The following is a 7,951-nucleotide window of genomic DNA, read 5'->3' on the forward strand; positions in this document are numbered from 1 at the left end:
TCGTTCGTTGGCATCGAGTAGCTGCTCGTCCTGCAGGGCTCTGCTTTTCCTCCTGCGAACGGTACACCTGGCGGGCGTATCACCGCTGCCGTCGGGCTCGCCGCTGGCACGGTACCTCCTCCTCCCCCTCCTCCTGCTCGTGACCAGACCACCGCACGTATCGCATCTTCCTCGGCACTCCACGCAAACGATGGGGGTGCTCGCGGTTGCGGCAGATGATGAACTGCATCTTCCTCGGCGCTCCAGGCAAACGTCGGGGGCGCTCGCGGTTGCGACCCATGAGTCGTTTACCTGGACGAGACCTTTTGTAATTTGCCTCATTGTCTCTCCCAACGATGTAGGAGTTCAGGGTGTGGAAGAAGGAGCCCGCCATAACAGCTTTCCCTGCGCGCATACGACAAACATACCTACACACAGAAACCACCAACAAAAATACACGAGCAATGTCCAGTTTTCACCTTCCCATACATAACAAACACTATTTACGCTCGATGACGCTCATCAGTTGACTCGTAGAGAGAACGGTAGGTTTCGTTGGGGAACTGTCCCATTGTCAGCAGTTGCTCATCCAGCTCCCTGACCAACGGTGCTCCCATGACCATCAGCCGATGCCGCACGACAGCGGCCATCTCCGGGAAGACGTGTGTGTACGATGCCAGGGAATCTTTATTGGCCGCCAGGGGTGACTGCGACGTGTCGCCGTTTTCGCGCTCCTTCTGGTGGGAAGACACGACCATGGCACAGTAGCCCACATCGTTCTCAAGGAGCCATTTGAATGTTTGGCCCCGGTACTGGCCAAACTGGAGCGTCGTCTCGCTGAGCACCAGTTGCCAGCACTCGGGGTCTCCGCCGCCTTGAACAACGCGGGCCACGGCCTCCTCCTTCACCACGCTCTCTTGCAGGCGGTAGCTGCGGGTTTCGCTCAAAACAATAAATAAGGTGTATTAGCCTACTTTGACGCTTTTGAAATGAAAGCGTGGACGTACCTACCTGTATGCTTGGGGCAGCTTTGTTGCCTGAGCCGTGCACTGCAGCCGTAAATGCTTCATACCAGGCGGCATGAACACAAAGTCGGGCTTGAAATCCATTGCCTACCACACACACACCAGTTAGTCCCCCCCCCCCCCCTCAATTATACATATCAGGTAAAAGATGTTTGTAAAATGTGTTCGACTGGGGTAATTGCGACCTATGTGGCTTTTCTTTTTTTTTAAGCCATGACATTCTCACACACACCAGTATGCCCCCCCCCCCCCTCAATTATATATGCCCCCCACACTCAATTATACATATCACAGCAAAAAAATGCCTGAAAAATGTGTTCGGCTCGGGTATTTGCGATATATGTGGCCTTTCTTTTTTTGAAATCCATCGCATTCATTCGCGCATGAAAAAAACACCTCCTCCTTTTTATTTACTTTCAAACAGGTACATCGGTAATGTGTTCGGCTGGGGTAATTGTCTCGTCTTCTCCTTGAAAGTATTCCAGCGATATATATTAGGAGTGTTGAAGTTACATGCCCGCCATTACAACTTTTGGAGGGGGGGAGAGCAGAAAATGTGAAAATACAGTAACTGAACATACGTTCCCCTATTTTTTTACTATATATTCACGCCCGAAACAGACATACCCGAACGAAGCTGAAAGAGTATTCAAGCAAACTTACCAGAAAGTGTTTTGGTGAGTTCGACGACAATGTGAGTTTAATTTTACGCCTGGAAATCTCGAACAAATGTGAGAAGAATGAATCGCGGAGCGAGCGAAAGTGGTGAGGACATGAGCCACTGGGAGAAGCTAATTTCACTCTATATTAGGATTAACATTTCGTTGTCGTCTGCGATTGGCCCGAGAGCACGAAGAGGCTGTTCTGGTACGTGTGTGTTGTCCCGTTTGCCGTTGTCGTCGGCGATTGGCTGAGGGCCTGGGTTAGCAACTTGCGATTTGAACCAACCACTGAGAGAAATAGTCGCCCGAACATGTCGCTGCGGTAGACTGTCGGCAACATATACAGTATGTACATGTGTATGAGTACAAAAAATAATAAGGCCAAATTTAATGATATACTGTACAGTACGTGCATGTAGAAGTACAGTACAGAACAGTAATTAACTTTCTTTAATTCTATAAAGTAAACATTATGCAAATTATGACATTTCTCGTCTTTGAATCAAAGGCAAAGGCATTCGGAAAAACACGAGAGCTGAAACGTAAGGGGGTTCTAAAATGGCCGAAATTTCATGACGTCACCGGCTGATATTTCCCAGGCATTGCAGCAAAAATAAAACGTTTTGATACCTTAACCTCCACAATTTACATATTTTGCACCGAAGTGACCCATTATAATTCATATTTTTGAATGCATCGTAAACCCAATGTTTAAACATGCATTTCACGTGATTTTTACGTGAATTGCTTTGTTTTCGCTTGTACAGACGTATGTATGCCACATTGTTGTGTTGAGGTCATTCAAATTTTGCAACTTTAGGTTGGTGCCGGAGGATCGCAAATGAGTTTGCCATTTTACAGGAGGCTTCAAACCGATGCATTGTGACATGAACAATTCCGGTCGGGATTGTTAGTAGGGCTTGGTTTGGGACCTCCAGACACATTTTTTTTTCCTTTTGCAAAAAATAAAGTTATGTTGGGTCCCCTACGGCTGGGTGCGCTTGCGCCGCCGTCAACGGCATCGTGGGGCATTGTTGCATGAACGATTCCGGTCGTGATTGTTTGTAGGGCTTGGTTGGGAGGTCCAGAAACAACTTTGTTTTTCTTTTGCAAAAAATAAAGTTATGTTCGGTACCGGGCGGCTGGGTGCACTGCCACCGATGCCCTAGCGGAGTCAGGCCGCAGGACGGGCGCTGTGGGTCGGGGCAGGGGAGTAGGAAACCGGCCAATGACCGGTGCCGTAGCCCGTCGTCAAGCCACGCCCCACTCCTCTCTCAGCCGCTGACGGCCTCGTGGGCTCGGGCCGCGGGGCGTGCTCTGTGGGCGAGTGAGTAGGAAACCGGCCAATGACCGGCACCATACCCCGTCACGCCACGCCTCTCCCAGCCGACGATGGCCTCGCGAGGTTGGGCCACGGGACGGGCGCTGTGGGTCGGGGCGGAGGAGTAGGAAACCGGCCAATGATTCTTTTTTTGAATTCCACTGATTGGTCCATTTCGGTTTGGTTGTGATTTGAAAGTACCGCAGCGGCACCACGCCAATAAAATGGCGCCGATAGCTGATTTGTGGAGTGGCTGGAATTACCGGCTCCAAAAAATGTACAATGTAGGTCGCAGCGTCTGTGTGGATGAGCAGCTCGTCTCATTCCGCGGATGCTGCAACTTCAAGCAGTACATGCCGTCGAAACCTGCCAAGTATGGCCTCAAGATCTGGGTGCTTTGTGACGCGCAATCGTCATGCGCCTCAAAACATTGAGGTCTATACCGGCAAGCCTCCAGGCGGCACACGTGAGACGAACGTGGGGATGCGTGTGGTGCTGGGGCTCACCAACTCGCTGGAAGGCCACACGGTGACAACCGGCAATTATTTCACCTCCATTCCATTAGCAATGGAACTTAAAAAAAAAACACCTTTTGGGTACAATTCGGAAAAACAAGCCGAAGCTCCCCACAACAGCCGTCCAAATCACAGGAAGGCAACCCCTCTCTTTGCCTTCACCAGGGACCTGACCCTGGTTTCTTATGTCCCCAAAAAAGGGAAGAATGTGCTGGTGCTCAGCACCCTCCACAAGGAGCCAACAGTGGAGGACGGGGGCAAAAAAAAGCTACAAATAGTCTTGGACTATAACAAATCCAAGGGAGCAGCGGGCCACTTGGACCAAGTAAGCACAAGTTTGTCATTGTCACGAAGTGTTTATCAAAGCTGTCTTGTCAATTATGTCATCTGATGTTTTGTGTGTGTGTCTGTTTGCAAAAACCATTGTCAACGGCTGTTCCTCGAGGAGCTTGGCAACGCGCTCATCATGCCGGAGGTTCAGCGTCGGAGGCCGCAGACTTCTGCAGGAGGGATGCAGGGTGTAGCGGAGCAACATCAGGCCACAACGCCTTCACCCAAGCGAAGGCAATGTGGCCTCTGCAAGGACAAACGCTTTGCATCGAATACGTGTGACAAATGTGGAATCCCCATGTGCCGGAAACACAAAGAATGTTTGTCAGAACTGTCAGTCAGAACTGAAAAAAAAAAAAGTTCTGAAAGGTGTTGTTGTTGTTTTTCTTGTTCAGTATTTGGTGGTGGGTTATTTTATATAAATTCTGTTATATATTCTACATGGTTGTTGTGACTTTACTTTTCAAACTACAGTAAATATTCCCGTCCCCGGAAGTCTATGCAAAGGAATATCCTTCACCCGGAATAAAAAGCTATAGCTATGCATTAACATTTTGACTACGATATTACATGTTACCGAAAGTTGCGTAAGCGAAAATTCCACGTAACCCGGATGGAGGTGTAATGCCGCAGGAGCTTAAATACACGCAACGCCCACCCGATGCGACGGAAAAGACTACGCTGAAACAAGTTTTCACTTCGAGTTTTTCGATCATCAGATTCTAAACCACGACGTGCAAGTGAGTTTTTATTGCTGTGCGTTTTACTGTAATTGTGAATGATTTTAACTTTATTCACTTACATCCTGTAGAACGCGGCACTAGCTTAAAAGCAGCACCCACTCGATGAGACCGAAGAAACGTGTTCGCTTCGCCGTTTTCATTCATCAGACTCGAAACGAAGAGGTGTAAGCGACTTTTTATTGGCGTGCGTTTTACTGTAACTGCTTAAGATTTTAACTTTATTCACTTACGTCGTGTAGATCATCGCATCGAAACGTAGAAGAACTGTAACAACTGGAGTGGAGTGAATGAAACGCATCCGTTTGAGCGAGGCTGAACACAAAGTTAAAAAGATCCAGCAGACACTTGGAGTCGGAAACACGCAAATCTACGAAACTTTAAACAAGGCATCGATTCAACTCCTGATGACAAGCCACCATCCAGCAAGGAAGCAATGCAAATGGAAAAAAAATCCTTCAGTATGTACAAGAATTACCAGACATCAGTGATCAATGGGACAGTTACTTGCAACTAACAAGAAAACTGTATGACACGCAGGCAAACATTGTCATAAACCAAAGAATGCATCCAACAAAACAATACAAAATACATATTTTTTTCCCAAGACAGAAACAAATAAACATTCAAATACTGTACGTATTTTACTGTTGTGATTTTTTTGGGGATACACCTGTATTGCAGTTTTTGTTATATAAACAGTTTTTGGACAGTATATTTTTGTATTTTATTGAATGTGTTGCTACACGTGCATTTTGTCAACATATTTGCAGGTTCATAAAGAACATGTACCATGCTCATTTCCCAAATGAGGAATTTCTGTTATCAGGACAAATTGGACAGCGCAAACACGAGTCTGTACTAGAGAATATTTACTCAATATGTGTATGGATAGCTCTGATGCCACTGAACATTTTGAGTGGTTGAAAGTAAAAAAAAGAAGAAGCATAAGTTACTTGGTTATCACACCAAAACATTTACAATTTTTGTAGAAATTGTATGTTGTGTTACTTTTTCATGAAAACGGCCATTGCTGCAAATTTTCATCCAGAATTTTTTTTTTGGGATAATTCTATGACATTTTCAAAGCTCTACTTGTGTGATATGACATCTTCCACTTCAGGTTTTATTTTTATAGATTTCTTTGAAGTGTCACAGCACAGTACCGCCTTTATTGTCCATAAAGGGCAAAAAAATCCCAAAGAACTAATAAAAACTATATATGTATGGATAGCACAGATGCCTCTTAACATTTTGAGTGTTTGAAAATACAAAACACATGCTGGAATAACGCAACATACATCATTTACAAAAATTGTAAAATGCGTAACTTTTTTTTTTCGATACAAGGGGAACGAGAGGCGCTTGAAAGGCTCTAAAGCTCACGATGTTACTGCCCTCATCTGTAACCCACACTATTCTGGATAACAATGAAAGTTCCAAATTTATTCACCAGAAGCCGGACCAGTTCTTTTCTGATATTCTTCCCCGTTTTACCGTCTTCTGCTGGAAACACAACAGCAGTGAGGGTTTTTCCAACCAAGTTGAATTGTGTTTCAGTAAAGTGACAAGTTATTGCAATACGTATAACTCATCTTTCTGTAATCATCTGTCCACATATTGGCACTCATGGCGACGTCACAGCCACTTGTCAGAGCTTTCTTTACCCACTCAATTAACAAGCTCCTTTTTGCCTCAGCCTTCTCGGTGCACGCCTTTGACACTGTGGTGTAGTGAATGAGGCAGGACCGAGTCGACAGCTATGCGGACAAAAGTTGACCCAACATTAATCAGTTCTTGGGCCAGACTTCTAAAACCTTTTCCACTCACTACTGAAAACGGTCTAATGTCCTGACAGCAAAAGTCCACGCACTTGTTTGTGATGGCCTGCTTAGCGCTAAGAGGGGCACTTTTTGAAACAAATGATAACATAGATGTTTGGCAGCAATGATCAGTTTTGTCAGTACAGATGTTTAAATGCCTGCTCAGCATCGAAGTCCCGGTCTCGTACGAAAGCAAAGCGCCATATTGACTACATTCAGCTCAGCCAACGCTAGTTCCGGTAGCATTTTCGACAATCAATTTGAAGCTTTTCCACGCCTCACTCTTCCCGGTGCGCGTTTGTCTTTTGAGTTCTCCTGTCTTTAGTTTATCCCTAACTTCTTGCCCCTCCATGTTTGGGATACCACGTCAAAAAGATGCGGACTTGCGGAGGGTAAGTTATTATTACAAGTGCTGCGTTCACGTGACGTAATATGTGCGGCGTGTGCAGTGCATGCTCCGCGTCTGGCCGTCTGCGCTCCTGTTTAGCTGTTTGTCGTGCGGCGAAACAGCAGGCCAGGTGAAAAAGAATAAAAAGGCAATTCAGCCAGGATTCAGCAAGGAGATTTTCCAGTTTTCTTTATTTTCAGGAGTGACAGTTGACCAGTTTTGAGCAGCCCACATGTAGCACTGCTAGTGATGGGTCCATGAGGCCTCATGAGGCGTGTCGACACACTGACACACTGTGTTGATACTGTGCTGATACTGTGTCACTGACCACTGCCACCTGCTGGACCTACAAGATCCATGCAGCCAACCCACTTAACAGACTGAACTGACTAATTGTTTTGTACATTGAACATATAAAATATACAATTCGGTAATAAATTGGCAAAAGGTGAAGGTAAGATATAAAAAAAGGAAAAGAAAATAGTAATCATCACAAATATGTGTTCAAAGGAGTAGAAAGAAGCAAAAAACCTACCCCGAGTCCTACCCCTTCTTATATATGAATTGATCATTGTTCTAAATAGGAAAGAAAGTCTAAATATCAACAAATGCTTTTACCATTATGTATGCTGTACTAATACATTTTTACAACATTAGGTTTGTATATACAGTACATACTCTTTAGAGCACATGTATATGTCGATTTTCTCATATTCATAATGGATGCTACATTTCATTAAGATATTAAATAATCTCATCAATGTATTTCTGATGTATTGCTATATTTCATGAGTGTATCGAATTTATCAGCTTAATTCTGATTTGTGTAGTTGTCTTGTACTACTCTCGAATTCATTTTTAATCTCGGCAAGAGAGTTCCTCATTTTACTGGTCCGTTTCAGAATCATTCCACAGATTTACACCTATTACACATACACTCCTTTGTGTGATGTTCGTTCGTGTTTTGGATTTTTTTGTATAGATTAGTACCCCCTAGATTATGACAACTTTCTCGAATTTTAAAAAGCTTCTGGATCTTTTGGCAAAGGTTATTGCTTTGTACATTAATTGGGCGATTTTGAAGTCATTCAGGTCATGAGATTTCATTGTTTAATTTGATAAACAGTGGATTTGTGGGTTCCGTCCATTTGGAGCCAGTGATTGTTCC

General features: G+C 44.7%; 1 protein-coding gene across 1 annotated transcript; it reads right to left on the bottom strand.

The window, feature by feature from the left end:
• LOC127599604 (uncharacterized) lies at positions 1-1,088 on the bottom strand. Its single transcript, XM_052063709.1, has 3 exons — positions 991-1,088; positions 487-909; positions 1-407 (listed from the first exon to the last, which is right to left on the bottom strand). The coding sequence occupies exons 1-3, from the start codon at positions 1,086-1,088 to the stop codon at positions 80-82; spliced, it is 849 nt and encodes a 282-aa protein (XP_051919669.1). The 3' UTR covers positions 1-79.
• Positions 1,089-7,951: the final 6,863 nt, after the last annotated feature.

The sequence above is a fragment of the Hippocampus zosterae genome, chromosome 1 (assembly GCF_025434085.1).
Source record: "Hippocampus zosterae strain Florida chromosome 1, ASM2543408v3, whole genome shotgun sequence".
In the NCBI taxonomy this organism is placed as follows: Eukaryota; Metazoa; Chordata; class Actinopteri; order Syngnathiformes; family Syngnathidae; genus Hippocampus; species Hippocampus zosterae.

Coding starts and splice junctions, on each gene's coding strand:
- LOC127599604 (XM_052063709.1), bottom strand. CDS start 1,088: ATGGATTTCAAGCCCGACTTTGTGTTCATGCCGCCTGGTATGAAGCAT. Junction 910..990: donor AAGCTGCCCCAAGCATACAG/GTAGGTACGTCC, acceptor CGAAACCCGCAG/CTACCGCCTGCAAGAGAGCG. Junction 408..486: donor ACTGATGAGCGTCATCGAGC/GTAAATAGTGTT, acceptor TTCTGTGTGTAG/GTATGTTTGTCGTATGCGCG.